Source organism: Netta rufina (genome assembly GCF_964035555.1).
Source record: "Netta rufina genome assembly, chromosome: 12".
In the NCBI taxonomy this organism is placed as follows: Eukaryota; Metazoa; Chordata; class Aves; order Anseriformes; family Anatidae; genus Netta; species Netta rufina.
In genome coordinates, this window is record NC_140135.1 from 5,138,753 (window position 1) to 5,155,581 (window position 16,829).

Below are 16,829 nucleotides of genomic sequence, written 5' to 3' on the forward strand. Positions count from 1 at the left end.
GCATTAAAACCATTTTTGGTTAATTTATTATACTTGTGAGTGATTATTTCCTATGACTTAACCCATGACAAGGGAAAATACTCTTTCTGGAAGCCTTACAGAACTTGAATTAATCAAAATTACTGTATAGAGTGGGGAAGGTTCTTCATCTGTACCAAAAAAATAAGTTAATTAAATCCTGCCCCCTTGTCTTACAAGGCATTGGTTGGAGCAGCCCAGGCCTTACATTCCAGCCCTGTGAACAGAGCTAGAATTTGAGCCCAGCTTTTTGCCATTTCCTTTTCTTTACAATGGTCGGTGATACTGATTCATCCACGGAAGTTTTAAGAGGCAAAACTCAACCACGCTGTGAGCAGAATTTGTGTAGACAGCACTTCTCCCATTCTCAATTCCCAGCCCATCAGGGTACATACACTACAACAGGAAGATTCTTTCTTCAGTACCATGGATCAAGATAACTGCAGATGTTCTACCATTTGAAAACAATCTATTTAGAGCAAAATTCAGAGAGTTATATCTTTAGTTCTTGGCCACCATCCCAAGACTGAAAATTGTGCCAGGAATGCAGTGTGGCTGCTACCGAGTGCACCTGTTGTACTGGAATCAGTAAGAGTGGCTGTGCTGCCTAACCTGAAGCGATGTCAACGTCAGCACTAGAAATGAAGGACACACCTTCATGATTTAGTTGTTTTATTTTGCTTTTGCAAGCAGCCACAAAACAGGCTATGGAAGAATAAATAAATTAAAGCAGAGAGTGCAGCAGTTTATACGAGTACAACATGAAGATGCTCGACTTTGCAATGATTCAGAGTGCTTTGTTACTGCGCTTGGTTCAGTGTTCAGGCAGTAACCAACCAGAAGCAATCTAGGTCAAGTATTTCCCCCTTTGGCCAAAAAAGATTTTTTAAACATGCCCTCAACCAACTCTGCTACAAATAATAATAAAATGTAGAAAAAACCTCGTTTGTACTATCATACAGTCACATCGCCTTGTTCCAAGTGCATCAGTCCGTTCCAAAATACTTCTGTCCAAAGTGTGTTGGCGCAACAGGATGAACTTCTGTAGTTAAAATTGTGATCTCTGGGAATTCCTGGATGATCGATTTGGCACCTTTGGGGAGAGAGAAGAGAAATCAAAGAAATCAATGCCGCACCGCAGCCGTATTTCAGCGCCTCGTGTTACATCAAGGTAAGCAGAATTCTGCAGTTGAGTCTGCCTCTATTCTTCTGCTTCATTTCTGGCTTATCTGCTTGCATGTGAGGAAGAACTTCCAGAATTCCACATTGTTCTTCTGGGTTTTCTTACTGGGATTTTTCATTTTTTCACCATACATTTAACTTCCCAAACTAAACTATTCCCTAGTTGATCCAGTTACTATTTTGGTTACTGCCAGGAATAACTCTCTGCACCATGGTCGATTTTTTGATAGTGATTTCTGCCATGGCCAATTTAAAAATAAAAATACAAGATCCATTTTCCTACTTAGAGAAACAGATATTCCTTTTTAGGGTCATCTTTTAAATTAAAAGATCTTTAATGTGCAGACAGTCCAGTTCTGTAGCTTATTTTACATCGTGCTTTCTGTACAACTGGTGTTGGTGGCTGACCAACTCAGCATGGGCTGCTGTGCTTTGGAGCAACAGGAAGACTTAGGGTCGTTGCAGCATTTTCTTTACCTATTCCTGCTGACAGGAATGCTTCACCAGTTGCAGTTTTGCTGTGAGGGGTAACAGGCCCTTTTTGTTCTGCTAGCCCTCTCCCCTTCCCATGCCACACGTGCCAGTGTTCGCTTTCAGTTTCAAAACTCAGAGGGGAAAATAAATCCTTCCTGAGCAGAGTGCTGCTGGTGTCCTTATTCGCAAGGGAAGTGCTCTTGGCAGCTGCCTGGAGTGCGGGACTGCCAGAAGCCTTCCCTGCTGGGTGGCAGAGGCGCGAGCACCTCTGCCCCACGCACAGCCCCACGACTTACCGTGCGGTGTGGAGAATAGGCTCAGCAGGATAATGACACTTGGTTGCACGCCGTGTTCTATAAGAACTTTGACAGCCTCGATTACAGTATTACCAGTACCTAAAAGGGGAAAAAGTGAGATTTTTGTTTTCCTGCTGGAAGAACTCTTCCTAAGCCAGCCGGGGCTATACCTGCACCAATCCTGGTGTGGGGCTGAGCGACAATTCTGTCCTGTCCCACTGGTCGACTGTCACCTCTGCAAGCATTAATTATTGAAAATTTTTGTCTCCTGATGAAGGAATTTAATCTTTATACCCAAATAGCTGACTCTGCCAGGTTTTAAACACTGAAGTCAGTGGATTTTATTAAAGCCCTAAGGCAAGAAAACTCATCTAAAATAATAAGTTAGCAATTAAGAGCTCCATGTGCAGAACCAGAATTACATCTTAGACTGGAAAATTTCCTTCATCCTGACAAAGTCCTTACCGCATTGATATATTTTGTGGTTTTAATTGCATTTAACTTTAAAATAATTTACTTTCGAATTATTCCTCATAAAGTCTTTTAATAGTGAAAATACTATTTGAAGTCTTTTCTCATATAAGTTCTTTTTTTTTTTTTTTTTAATTTTGCCATCGGACTTGAATGCAGCTGCCTTTCTCACAAGTGCAGCCAAACCCAAGTGATCTGCTCTGCGTTCACGCTGATGTGGGCTGACTGATGTATGTTCTGGAGCAGCCTGATCAAGTCCCTGCTACGTCACCTAAATCAAGCCAAAATCTAACAAAAACCCTGGAAATTCAGAAGCTTTAATTTAAATACAGAACAGTCACCGGAAATAATAGAGACACTTACTTAGTATTGGGTACATAAGAAGAACTTTTCTCCTGTAAATGTCTGGGGGAAACTTAGCATAGTATACTTTTGCTCTTTGAGTCTCCTCATCGCTCTGTATCAGGATTTTTCCTATGCGGATCGATCTACAGCAATCCCGTAAACCTTGTTCCATTGCTTCGCCTCAAAATGAGCAGAAGAAAAAAAATATTACGTGATAACAAAGGGCACAACAACGAGACGTTACAATTAAATGGACTGTCCAAATACTGTGTTTACGAATAGTTCTTGAACAGAGCTTTTTTTTTTCCTTGCTTTCAAGTTTTAAAAAGACCTTAAGCTATTTTCCTTATCTCTGTTTAGACAGAAAAACAAGCCTACTCTGTGTCATTTGGCTCCCAGGTATTTGTGTTCTCATGTTCTAGTGCTAAGCACGTTTTCAAAGGAGAGAAGTAGAAATATCAAAACAACTAATGTCATAATTCGTATGTGGTTTGAAAAACAACTCTGAGCTCTGTATAGCCACACCATGGTAAAAAACATAGTACAGGAACCTTAGGAGCCGCTGGATTTTATATCATAAAAAGCTTTACATAGTTTTGGACAAAAGAGTGCTGCCTCTAGCACCACTGAGCATGGTTTATTTGGGGAGATATCTTTGAGGAGGAAAAACTAGTGGCAAACAAGGAAGGAGAGTTGGCCTGGCCTCTCAGAGCTATTGGTTGTTAAAGAAGAGGTCAGATGTAGTCTGCTGCTGCTATTTGTCTGCTGAAATGTTGAAGAAACGTATTACTTGCTATTCTTCTTTAGGTATCCTTTATTACAGAATGTCAGCTAGCAGTCTGGGGGGAACCTTTGCTGTAGGGCAGTTTGTTGCACGTTTTCAGAAGGAAGCTGGTTACTGGTTTCAAAAGCATTTAATTCACACCCATTCAACAACCAAAAGCTGCCTACCGCTTCTCATTATGCTGACTCCGCAGTTTCCCTTTTCAAATTTCACTCCTTCGTACTTGTATCCTAAAAAAGCAAAGAAACCAAGGCTCAGCGGCAGTGATTGCTCCCCTCTGCCCCATCCTGCCTTAAGTGACCCTGGTGTGAACAGAAACGTGATTCCCCCACACAGGGACCGGTGCTGAGCTCTGTGTGTCTCAGCAGGTGGCGTGGCCCCACCTGCACGCCACATCCCGCACTCCCCAAACAAGCCATGGGAACGGGACCAGAACCATGAAGGAACTTACTCCTAACGGTTCCTTCAGGAGAGAGGTACAGGCGTGATCCTGCCTGGAGGTTTTATAACTCAAACATTCAGGTGATGATTTTAGATGAAGGATGTTATCCAAAATAAAGGTAAATGGTACGTGCCCTAAGTAACCACGTAAATGCACTCCAGAGCTGCAAGTGAAGAGGCAGAGCCAGAGCATGACGCTACTCTAATTGCGCTCTTGATCGCCGAAGGACAGAAGTGGGCGAGGGTATGTGTTCGGAAGAGATCGCCAGCACTGCGAGCTCAAGTTTATGGATTCGAAGGCAGCCAAGCAAGGTAAGCCCACTCATAGCTCTTCAGATCCAACCTGAACTTGCCCAGTACCACTGCAGAGAACACGTGGCAGTGTTTTTTTGGGTTTTGCATATTCTGCCTGGCTGAAAAAGGTCCAAAGGCTCCTTTTAAAGGAGAGCTGGCACGGCATTGCATTGCTGGCCTCGAGGAATGTTCTGCTTCTGAAGGAGTACAAATTGTCTGTGCTGACAGCAGCTTCCAGATGCTCAGAGGGAGAGTTCAGTATAAATAAGCAACGATTCATAGGTACATGTCTGTGTTCTCAGGGCATGCTCCCTGTTGAATGGGCGCACCTGAGGCCGTTTTAGCTCCCTCCTTGGGCAGGGGTAAGGGTGAAAGGGCTGACGCTCTGATGGCAGGGCTGGCAGTGCCAGCAGACAGCAGCCTGTGCACCACAGCGACGTGTGCCCAGAGGGGCAGGCCCAAGGCACTCTTTCCCCACAGGCAGGCGAGTGGCTCACTGAGAAACACCTGCAGAGCTTCGGGAGGGCGTTACTCGCCGGGGACCTGCCAAACTGGGTAACGCAGACAGCCAACAGCCATCAAACTGCCCGACTGACCTGGGACTGATGTGAAGCCAGGCCTCATGAAGCAGCTGCTATTTTAGTTAAAAGCGAGCCAAGGTAAGTGACTGCGGCACCTGAGCGCCTTCCTAAACTCCAGCTAGCTTCAGCACCGAGTGTTTTCGGGCCATCTTTTCTGTGACTAAAAGTAGGGTGAAGACGTACAGATGATTTATGGTGAAGGGCAGAGGGGTAGAGTGAATGAGAGGATGTACAGAGCTGCTCTCAGGCTGCAGAAAATGCCAGCAAAATCCTCAAGGGGAGGAGGACTCAGCTGGTGCCTGTCCTGCAGGGGTACTGCAGGTGCCCTGGGTGTGCTTGAGGCTCCCCAGACGTGGCTGATGCAGCAACTGTGAGCAGCAACTACGCTACCTCTGAGTAACCCATGCAACCTTACGTATCTTTTAAGGTTAATAGGAGCAAACCCAAAGTACTGCAGTGGGTTTCCTCTAACGCCAACACAGCCACTTTTTATTTCCTGCTTACCATCACTCACAGTTGCAACAGAGGCAGATTTAGGCTGGCATGACAAAACTCCTTGTGCTGAGCACTTTTTTCTGTAACGGGCACATGAAATGTCATCAGTTTTAATTCGATGGTGTGATAGGGGCAAGTAAGGTGATCTCGCACGTACACTGCTAATGTTTTTATCACAGTTTTGCAAGACCAATTTAAAACCATAGTAAGGTGACAACTCTATGACTGTTCTGCTCAGTCCTGTCATCACACATCTTCTAGCTTTTTGTTTTAAATACCTTGAGGGGACCTTAACTTTATACTCTAGCCTGAATGTTAAGCTGTTCCGGCCTCTTGTAACAAACAGTTCCACATTGTTATATTAAATCAGCTTCCACTCCCAGTCCTACCTGACCGAGTGGTTTCCCACATACCTGTTGGAGTGGTCACCGTGCATTCCGTGTACGGCAGTTGGTTCAGTCCCTCTTCAACCACAAGTCTGATCTGTAGAACCAGAGAAAGCAGCTTGAAGGGGTTTGTTATCAAGCCAGATAAGATACTAAATGTGTTAGGAGTTTCTGCAAGTACTAGGTGAATGCCTAACAGCCAAGAACATCCTCTTTCACTAGTAGTTAGGGATAGACTTTAAAGACCTTTTATAGGGCAATGTGTATGTTTTGTCCACACGTCAAATGAAGGCATTAAAAAACAGAACGGGGGCAGGGGTACATCTGTAATGCCTCCATAAAACTGGCTTAACTTCTGCCTGGCAGATAAAGCCATCAGAGACAAATGTTTCTCATAAGTAAGTGAACCACCCATGTTAACTTCATGTTGCTGACAGAAAATATCAGTGAGAAAAGAGGAAAACTCCCCTTCTTTCAGTTCCCCATCAGCTAGGCCCTAAGGCCTGTTTTAACATCCATATTTCTAAGAAGAAGCTGCAGCAGGGCTGCCCAAACAGCTGCAGGAGCTGCAGCGCTGTAAGCACACTACCAAGTGCCCAAGGACATGTCAGGGGATTTACAACTCTCTTTATCACCCCCTTCCTCTGGCACCTGGCAGCTCTGATTGCTCCACACGCTCTGCTCAGCCCCTGTGTGTTCACAGGGTGCAGACGGCCCAGCCACAGTGGGGACATCCTGGAGGTGTGGCTGGCGTGTCACACGTCCCTCCGGAGGGCAGGAAACCTGTGCTGTACCCCAGGCAAAGGTACGAAATGCCTTCATCTCAGCCCAGCACGACTGCCCAGGACAGATGCTCTGGGTGTTGCAGATAGACAGGATTCTCTCTGCTGGTGAGCCAAAGAGTCAAAGGCCAGGACTGCTCAAGGAAAGCTACCGCCAAGCCAAGATGAAACCTATTAAGCAAAAGTCACTGCGTGATGGCAGAAATGAGGTGACTGCTCCTGGGACTGAGCTCGCTTCAGATACTCCAGAAGCAGGGCAGGCTGGAAAGTTTTTCTGTTCCTCCATCCTGCCCCAGTTCCTAGCACGCACAGACTGCATTAGGAGTTAGTGAACTAAATGTCCCTCTTTGATGAGGTTTTGGGAGGAGGGAGCGAGCAAACAATGTTAAGTTCTAGCAGGCCTAGTTAAACTGTAACAGCTCGCAGACTTCTGCTGAAGCTTCAGGTTATGCATTCAATGCTGATACGCAAAATTATATAGTCCATGTGCTCGTTTATTACAGTTACATGCTTAAGGTTGCCCCTGCAGTAAGCAAGGGAAATGCTGTTTGCTTTGCACCTTCAGTAGCACAAGGTATGTTAGAACTGCTGGGAAAAGCCACAGCTAATACAAGTCTGAGCAGCTGTAGCTAACTACCACGGAAGTGCTTTGAGGATGTTAAGGTGTTGACCCTACCCTTTCTCAGCCAGTTAAGCTCATGGATCGAGTCTCCTTGCCACTCTCAAATACCACTGAAGAAATCAGGCTGGACCAGTCCTTCAGGGTCCATGAACAGAGAAATCAGGATAGAGGCACCTGGAGAAAGCAGCTGCCAGCACTCCCGTTTACAGGAGGTGTAATCACTAACTCAGGAAACCAGCCGAGGTGCAGTTAGGGATGGCGTCTCTGAGCAGACAAACCTTGAAAAGGGAGAGCCCTTCTAGAGACCCCTGAGCAGGTAACTGTAATCCCGAGCGGCTGCATGTCACAACTGTTGTGCCTGCCTGCAGCTTGGAAAGAGGCGAAGCAATGAAATGCCAACGAACTAGAATATAAATAAATTAAAAATGAATTTTTAAAGAATCACTTGGACTAGATGATCTTTGAAAGTCCCTTCCAACTTTTCTAGTCTAAATTCCAGAGTGCCCGACATTATCTTCACCCTACTTGTCGGCTGAGGCCGCAGGGCAGTGTTGTGGAGATGACAAACCCCTGCCTGAGCCCAGGCTGCAAGGCAACTGTGCTCAGTCCTTGCCCAAACTCGAGGCACGTGATGCCTGGCGTCTCTGTGGGACATGTCCCCTCTTCCCATCACTCACCTGGGCTCTGGGCCCCCAACAAGCTGCTGTGGTGCCCACCCAGCTGCGTGCAGCTTGACTGAACCCAGTTTATCCAGTACTGCCTACCAAGTGGGATGCCCTAAAATACTTCTCAGGCTGTCTCAGTATGAATGCCGGGGCTTGGTGAGCTCCTCACTAATTCCACAGACGAGCTGCAGGGCGCCATCACTGGAAGTCTCCTTTCGCACGCAGGGCAGCACGTGCACAAGGGCTCACCCTCAGCCTTTTGCAGAGTTCTCTGCTGGGGGCTCTCAGCTTGCTCTCCCTAGCCCCTTCTGCTCTAGCTGTTCAGATATCTACCACGAGTTGTAACAATTGATCCTTTCTTGTGCTAGAGGCTTACTTGCCATGCCTGCCTCTTCTCCTTCCCAGACACAAGATGGTTTGTCACCTTATTCATGATTTCAGTCCCGCATCTTGCAGCTGCAGGACCACACCATCAGCAGTCGCTTTCAGGAACTTTCTGCTAACCTTTACCATCTCTTAACTCCTTTCTTCCACAAATATCTTTGAACATTTATTTTATCATCTCCTTCTGTGAGAAACAAGCTGCCAGACGGAAAAACTGTACCACTATCAATTCATCAAACCCCTCCTTGAACCCTCTTCCTATTGTGACCTTGTGAGATATTTGCCCCTAGTAACTGCCAAACTAGTAGCAACCTTCACTCCAGTCTCATTTTCTCTCTGCAATGAGATTTTGCTACTCTACAACATTTGAGTTTCTTGTTTTCTGCATGTTTCTTGTTTGCTTTCAGACTGCATCTTGTCATTAATCAGCTGTCTGCTAGTCAGATGAAAAACACACAGCGTGTCTTAACAATGTTTGTACATCTACTGGAGCCCACGTCCCACGTGCAACTGTGATACCACACAGAAAATGGGGCAGTCACACACTGTTTCTCATAATATTCCTCTCACAAAATGAAAAGCAGACCAGCAGACCACCTTCAAACAGAGTGAGAAGGTAGGTGGGGGAGGCCGTCACACTAATTAATGGTGATAAAGTGCAGCTGGGACCTGTAAGGGTTCTCCTGTCTGTGACAGAACAGCCATTATTTATCCCATTTTTAAGGTGCAGAACAGGAATCTTTATTGCTTCGCTTTAGTTCGAGGAAGTTGATCGGAAGGAATGCTCCTGAGAAGACGGGAAGCTGCTACAAGGTAGAACAAGAATATTAACCAGAGAGGAGTGCTGGTGGGGAAGGGGCCTGACTGGACTGGAGACCTGCACCCTGTAAGTATGCGGGGTTGCTGATGTTGGCTCTCTGAATCTCATCTACACATTTAAGCACATGAAAAGCTGAAACCACCAAAAATAAAATTAAAAAAAAAAAACGAAGACTGACCCACAGCTGAGCTGGTTTAGCACAGGCTGTGGATGCTTCCTGTGCTGTTCCCACTTGTCCAGCACTATGAAGGACATTACGTCTGCTGAGAACTGCTGGCACAGAAAGAAGGGGGGACTGTGGCTTTCTGCCTGTCCCTTACAAAGGCAAAGAGGGACACTGCAGTCAGAAACTTGACCCAATAGTTACAGGGACGAGTTTTGTTGGCTCAGGCTTTCACCGATCCTGGAGAATGGAAGAGGCAGAAACATTCTCAGGAAGGGAAAAGCAGGGGGGAAAGTGGAACAAGCTGCAGAGATAAAAAGCACTGCAGTCACATGTCAGGTCGGGGTTGTATGTAAGCCCTGAGCAAGCCTGCATCAGGCATGGGTTAAGACTGGGCTCATCACAGGAAACCTGGCTGGTTTAGCAAATAGTGCCGCTGACTGAGTGCTCTCTGGACTGATCTTTGTTAGAGGGAGAAGGAAAGGCTTTCCTCTGTAACAAATCTGGAGTCGCAAATAGGAAACACCCTCTTGAATACAAGGGCGTATCCAGTACATGTGTGGCATTAAGTGTTGTGGGCTTCTTTAAGCATTTAATTTACGTGAGATAACTGCTGCATTCCCACCAGCCTTTGTCCTGACTTACCAGGATGTGTGAAAGTTTCTAATTGCTTTGTCCCTGCTAGCAGCTACCACATGGTTAAAGGCCCGTTCCCTGGGTGGAAGCACCCAGAGCTGCTCATCTACCACGCAGTAAGTGTCGGGAGGTGCTCTGCACGCAATCAGTCATTGATATCTAGACTGTAAGAAATTGTTGACAAGATGGAAAGTACTGTTTCAAACTAACACTAAATTATCTACAGCCTCTGTGCATCTGTTTTTAAATCGCGTTCTCATGTTGCTACTTCTCACTGTACTGAAGTATTTGATAGTAACTTAGTTTCTGGAACCCTTTGAGATGAAAACACTGTAACAAAGAACAGAATCCCCTTACAGAAAGTTGCTGTCAAACAGCAATTTCCTTTGTTTAGAAAAGTTGCCCTCACGCTAACATTATTGTAGCTCATAAGACCATTTTATAAAACAATTACACAGCACGACACCAAGAAGAAGAAATTCTTCACCTACCAGGCGATCAGCAGAAAATACGAAGTCTCCTCTACTGGCTGTCCTGAAAAAGGTAACAATTTCTATTTTAAATTGGGTAATAATTAAGAGCAGTGCTTAAATATAATGTTACTCGAAGGACAATATTTTCCAGAGGCGGTTTGGAGAAAGGTCTCCTGCCACGTTCCAGCTTTATCCCCCAGAGATCCTACCGCGTGTTTCCTACCAGCTGGGGAAGCCTGAGCTGCAGTGAGCTCACATGGGGCTCTGCCTCGTACCACTGGCCACGTCGCTGCACTGCTCGCGTAGCAACTGAAGCACGAAAACACGAGCAGGATATTCTGCAGGATATTCTGCAGGCTTTCCATTGTGCCGCCATGCCAGCTCGCTTCCAGAACACCTCAGCAGCTCTGAGCTGTGCCAGCCTGGTGGGTTCTCTGCAGCCATAAGCAGGAGAGCTTTGCTTTGCCCGTTCTCAAACCAGTCGGAGCCCAGGACAGTGATGAAGCAGATCCCAGGCGCTGAGGCTGACCCAGCGCACCTGACAAGCAGGGTCTCCTATCTTATCGGGAATTCACTCACTGCGTGGTAAGCCTGGTGAGCCTCAGCCTAAAATGAGCAGGGACAAGCAAGCAGCACTACACAAACCCCTCTCTCCTGGCTTAGTGGCTTAGGTGGAACTTTTTACTACCACGACTGCTGGCCCGTCCAGAAGGCAGGAAGGGCAGGCTGGCCTCTCCCTGCTCCTTGCTGTGCAAACACGCCACGGGGACGGCTGCCGTCGGAAAGTCAGGTTGGAACACCTGGCTTCCCGGGTCAAGACCAACTCTCACCACACAGCAGCAGGACAAGCTTCCAACTAAGGAGACAACATTTCCAGTACGTTAGCCTTAAAAATCCTCAGACAAGGAATCACTATCGCAGACAGGTCGCTTTTAGTGAAACTTTCTGGTAATCACACTAGGCCTACCCCTCTCTCATCTCCACGCTATGATACTCTGGATGTCTCTTGAAATACCACGGATAGTTTTGCACTTAATCCCCAAGGTTCTGCTACATCTTCTGTTTACAAGAGTGGCAGTCAGGATGTTTGTCTGCCGACTCCCCGTACTATTAGTACAACCTTGCCACATTAAGAAAGTGAGGTTTTAAAAGACTGGCAGCCTAATCTGATTTCTTTCCTTGTGCTAACACCACGGTATTTGTTATTCAAAATGCTGTTTGTTTTTTGCTCTTTCTAGCAATGACAGGATACTCTTAGTGCTCTGCTACTTTGATGTTCGTCAGAAAACCAGAACTGAAGAAAGCCCCATCAAATACCCAAGAAACAAGCTTGCAATCACACAACCTGATTTTGTTGAGATTTTTAAAGGGATTCATATCCCCAACTGTGGTGTGTGCAAATATAAAAAAAATAACAGCAAGTAGCAAAGTGTGTAGGCGGTGTATTCTTAGGTTTTTCCAGACTAGAGCGTGGCGTGTCAGAAAGCTTACCCATATTTCATGAGAGCGGGGTAAGACAAACCTGACCGTGTCACGACTCCGCTTTTGATTGCAAAGCAATAAAAGTTCAGAGTGAATACTGTGGGCTATTAATACAGATTAGGAGGTTTTAAATGAACTACTCTGTCCTCGCACAGGGAGGCTGATGTTTTTACACACTGTTCACAGAACACCCTTGGTCAGTTCTGTCTGGTTTTTAAGGGGATGGAGAACAATAGTGGTGGCATGCATAAAAATTAGAGACAAATAATAATAATATTGAAAATGACAGACCTCGTGCACACCTTCAGCTGGAAAGCTGTGACCAGGTTTCAAGCCCCACATCACGAGAAAATTAATTTCTAAGGGGCCAGAAAAAAGGTTCATGTGAAAACGCTGGAACTGCTCACCTTACAGATCAGGAGGATACAAAGCAATGATCTACAGCAGCCTACAAACTTCTTAATAAAGTAACCGGGACTGGTTCCAACCACTGCCAGGGCTGGAGGCAGGTCCTACTCTGACACACTTCGGTAATTTCTGTTTCTCCTGCTCACCTTGCACGAGAGATCGTCCAGAGACAGCAGGCTGCTGCGAAGGCAAGGCTGGAAAAAAGCTGTTTCCCCAAAGAAGAATTCATAGAAGATCTTTATAAGAAGTGTAGGCACCGGAACCTGGTGCCGTTAATGGGCAGCTGGGAACAGGAGCACCCTCTCTCTGAGGGAGCACCAGAGCTCTGTGTGTAAGGACTCGGGATGGGGGTGCCATGTGAAAGGGATCCTGCCCTGCCTGCAGCAAAGCCACCTCTGCTCATCAGGGCTGAGTGGCAGTTGAATCACCGCGCTCTGTAGGGCAGCCAGGACTGCGTCCTGCTGCTCTGCTGCCTGCGCCTCTCTGCTGCTCGCTCCATTCCCTGGGGAGTAAGAAGCCGCAGCAGAACACGGCACGATGATCTCCCATAAAAGACGCGCCAACCCTTAAATACCTACATTTAAATCTGTTGTTAAACCGGCAGCTCCAACGGCACTACCCATCTGAGCTAATGAACTTCCTCCTGCAGAAACCAGCGCTCTGGGCTGCGGATTGCCACGCTACTCATCTCAGCTTCCAGATCACTGGTTCCAACCTGCGCAGGCCGAACACCACTGCGAGGTCACACCCTCCTCAGAAGAGGCTCTGACTGTTTGCTCCCGGGCACTCTGTACTTAAACTCATCGGTTTAAGAGAGGACTCCAGAATTCACGCCCGACAGTGTTAGCAGGCACCCGCCTGCCCGTTTGGCACAGCCGAGGCTCCACAACTGAGCCAGCCGGGGGAAAACGCGCACAAGCCGAGGCCACCTCTCTGCCTCCCTAATTCTGGCTCCCAGACCTCATTAACTGCAGTGACAGCTACATAAAATGCAGTTAATTACACAAACTGTAATTTCAGCCTATGAAATGCTCACCACTGATTCAGTCAGCCGTCTCTGAACCTGCTACAGGATGTGGGCCCAGCAACATGAAGGTGGTTTTTGTCTTGTTTTTTACTGGACAGTTACTCCAATTGAAAGGCTGTGTTGCATCCCTCTAAATCCTGAATTCCTTTCACTTTTCTGTGCGGCTCATTCTATGGGCAACACAGAGTCCCTAAGGTCTTCTGCACCCAGCCTGTGCATCCTTAGGCTGATGTAAAAGTGCCTGCTGTGAGCTGGCACCGCACCAAGAATGTCTATCCCTTCTTCTCTGCACAGGAATCGCCCCAAACTGACTGTTTTCTCCTTCTTTTGGTGTTTCTCCCAGCAGCTTGCTTTGTAATTTCTGCCCTTCCCTTGATTGCTGTACCTGGAACATCTGTCTTCATGAGCATTGGGGGCATTCCCAATGCCCTCCTTGAGCCTTCCCAGCTGTGGGGCTGCCTGTTTTTTTCTAATCCAGAAACAGAGCTACACTGGTGGTATCTAACTGCCCTGCAGTGACATAGCTTTTCCCTCTTTTCGTATACAAAAGCAGCCTTTTGTCAGTTTAAATCAGATTTTTTGACCAGTAATTCCTCTTAGCCATAGCACCTTATTCATAACTATTAAACGTCTGAGGAGGAGCTTCTTGTAGCACTTGGTTGGAATGGCGCAGTTGGACAGAGGCCTTGTAAGGCAGATTACACCTGCTCGAGGAAAGGTTACTGCAACAGTTTCTAACCCCTGCATAAGAGATGCTCGCACCTGTGCAGCTGAGCACACATTTTACCATCTTTCTGGACGATGGGCACTGAAGTAGTCCCATCTGAGGCCTTTTCTTCACTGAAATGCTGCTGCCTTTCTGAGACACATTCAGAATAAAGCGCGGTGTGCTGGCACTGCAGCTAGGAGCGACTCATTATTTCCAAGGCTTGCTCTACGCCTTGCCTTACTGGAGTCTTGTGCAATGGCCTGATGCAACTCTAAAAAAAAAAAAAAATCTCCTCTGAGTTAAAATATCAGCTGCTGATTTCTGGTTAAATTCAATACACCCAGAAACTTGTTCAATAGATCTGCAAGAGTTAAAAATTTACTTGCAACAATAATAAAAATACCTAGGTGGGTACAGTAACTACATTACTAGTATTCACCTAGATATCAAAGCTAAATGTTGTTTCCTTTTCACTAACTTTAAAACCTTCTGTAGGCCATGCAACAAGCAGAGTTTGGAGGCTGTCTCTCTGCTTGGCCCAGGTAAAACTGCCCTTTCTGCTCTGCAGGAAGGCTGCCAGAAGACATTTTTACCTGCAGAGATCTTTTGTGTGGTCTTGCCACAACTGCCCTCCTTGCAGCAAGCTAGCACTAGCTCCATGTGCTCCTGCCTGCAATGAGATCAGCTTTTTCCACACTTTGAAGAGTCAAAAATTCCTAATTTAAGGTAACAAGGCACATCTAAGCCAGTACAATTAACGTAGGTATTGTCTTTGATGGTTACTTCTACACAAAAATACATTAGTGGTATTACAGTTGCAAAGTTAAGTACTCAAGAGCTGGGAAATACCAAAACGCAGCCTATGCAGGTAGAACAGAGAAGAAATAAGGGGAAGAATCAAGTTGGTTACTGCAGGTGTTAGGAAGCCCGCGTGTGGCAGGACAATAAGGGTTTATTGGGATCCTGGAACACTCCACCAACAAACTGCTTCCCACCTCTGTACCTGCTGGGGCTCCTCGCATCACAGGAGGCAAGCTGTGCTTTTAAGGGATGCCCTCTACATGCGTTTGTGTTATGTCGCACGCTAAATTTATCAGGCTGTAGTATCACCTTCCACGTGCAGAACAATCGGACGCCGACAGGACGGGCAGGAGGAGAGCTCCTGACGCACAGTGTGAGACCTGAGGTTTCCCTGTGCCTTAAGCACCTCGTGTCAGAGGTGCTGAGCAGCAGGGCCCAATCTTAAAGGCTTTTTGCCCCTAAGAGCCGCAGAAGCGGGACGACAGCTCCGTGTCCCGCCAGGTGTGGTGGCAGCACGGGCTTTTGGTGACAGCGAGCGACAAGCGCGGAAAGCAGCGCCTGCAGGAAGGGCAGCGTCCCACGGAGCTAAGGGCCCCTCAGCCAAACCCTCCTCAGCACCACACTGCTCCCGGATCCAACCTGGGCGCTCTCCACGGCTGGATCCGGATGGTTTTTGAGGTCCCTTCCACCCCGAAACCCTCTCTGACTGCACGGTCTGTCAGGGGCTGCCGGTGAGGGGGGCTCCCCTCACGCCCCGCTCCCCCCTCCCCGGGGCCGCGTCCCTCAGCCCCCCACCACCCCCTCAGCCCCCCTCAGCCCCCCGGTGTCCCCCTCAGCCCTCCTCAGCCCCCTCACACCCCCCTCAGCCCCTCGGAGCCCCCCTCAGCCTCCCGGTGCCCCCCTCAGCCCCTCGGAGCCCCCCTCAGCGCCCCCCAGCGCCTCAGCGCGGCCGGAGCCCGCCGCCCGCCCCTCCCTCGCTCCCTGCCCGCCGGTTTCTGGGCAGGCCTCGCGGCGCTCACTTGTCCCTGATGATGGTCTGCAGCTCCCGGATCTGGTCGTTCATCGGCAGCAGCTTCAGCTGCGCCCCGATCTCCGCCGCGGGGCTGCGCGCTTCCACCAGCACCCCCCCGTCGTTATTGCTGCCGCTGCTGCTGTCCGGGCTGGGGCTGCTCTCGCCGCCCTCATCGGGCTCGGCGAAGCGGATCAACCGCGAGCAGCCGCCGCCGCCTCCCCCTGCCCCCGCCGCCGCCGCCAACACCACGGGCGGCTGCTGCTCGTCCTGCGGGCCGGGCGCGGGGCCGAGGCGCTGGTTGCGGCACGGCATCGCCTCCATGCGCCGGGCCCCGGCCCCACAGGCAGCCACGCGTGCTCAGCGCCGGCCCCCGGCTTGCGCCGCCGAAGGGCGGGCCGTGGGGGAGCGCCGCCGCCCTAATGGCCGCCCGCGCTGCCGCTCAAGCGGCGGGGAGCGGCGCGGGGGGGCGCTGCTGGCGGCGCGGCCTCGGCTGAGGCGAGCGGGGAGTCCCCGCGGCCGTCCCTTGTCCCCCCCACATGGCCCCCTCACGGTGTTTTCGGTGCTTTCAGCTCACGATCTCGGCCCTCCAGCCCCTTGTGGGGCCTGCGGAAGCCCCGCGCCGCTGCCCGGCCCTCGGGTGGGGTGGCTGTGAGGTGATGGCTGCCCCAGGAGTGGGGCTGGGGCTGCTCTGTCTCTCCGAATCCCTGCCTTTGCTTCGGGGGAGTCCTCTCTGGCCTGTCCCTCTGGCCTGTTCGGAGCTTGTCAAAGGGCTTTTTGGTGATTTTAACCCCAAATACGCTGGAGTAAACTCTGGTTTAGCCTCTGCTGCTTCACGGCCTTACACAGGTGAAGCTCCATGCTGAAGATCATGAAATACCACACAAAGTAGTGCGCTTTCATAGAACTGCAGAATCACAGAATCATTAGGGTTAGAAAAGCCCTCCAAGATCATCTGGTCCAACCATCCCCTACCACCAGTGTCACCCACCAACCCATGTCCCCAGGCACCATGTCCAACCTTTCCTTGAACACCCCCAGGGACGGTGACGCCACCACCTCCCTGGGCAACCCGTCCCTA

At 48.7% G+C, this 16,829-nt stretch overlaps 1 protein-coding gene across 1 annotated transcript; it reads right to left on the reverse strand.

Annotated features, from left to right (window-relative positions):
• Positions 1-684: 684 nt before the first annotated feature.
• On the reverse strand, positions 685-16,079 carry UPRT (uracil phosphoribosyltransferase homolog). Its single transcript, XM_084294320.1, has 7 exons — positions 15,759-16,079; positions 10,331-10,373; positions 5,795-5,864; positions 3,738-3,800; positions 2,805-2,966; positions 1,971-2,069; positions 685-1,111 (listed from the first exon to the last, which is right to left on the reverse strand). The coding sequence occupies exons 1-7, from the start codon at positions 16,070-16,072 to the stop codon at positions 1,005-1,007; spliced, it is 858 nt and encodes a 285-aa protein (XP_084150446.1). The 5' UTR covers positions 16,073-16,079; the 3' UTR covers positions 685-1,004.
• Positions 16,080-16,829: the final 750 nt, after the last annotated feature.

What these genes read in the sequence shown, in the direction of transcription:
- UPRT (XM_084294320.1), bottom strand. Translation starts at nt 16,072, where the DNA reads ATGGAGGCGATGCCGTGCCGCAACCAGCGCCTCGGCCCCGCGCCCGGC. An exon ending in AGTCAGCATAATGAGAAGCG is followed by an intron (nt 2,967 to 3,737) that starts GTAGGCAGCTTT and finishes GCTCATTTTGAG; the next exon opens with GCGAAGCAATGGAACAAGGT. An exon ending in CCTATTCTCCACACCGCACG is followed by an intron (nt 1,112 to 1,970) that starts GTAAGTCGTGGG and finishes CTCTCCCCAAAG; the next exon opens with GTGCCAAATCGATCATCCAG.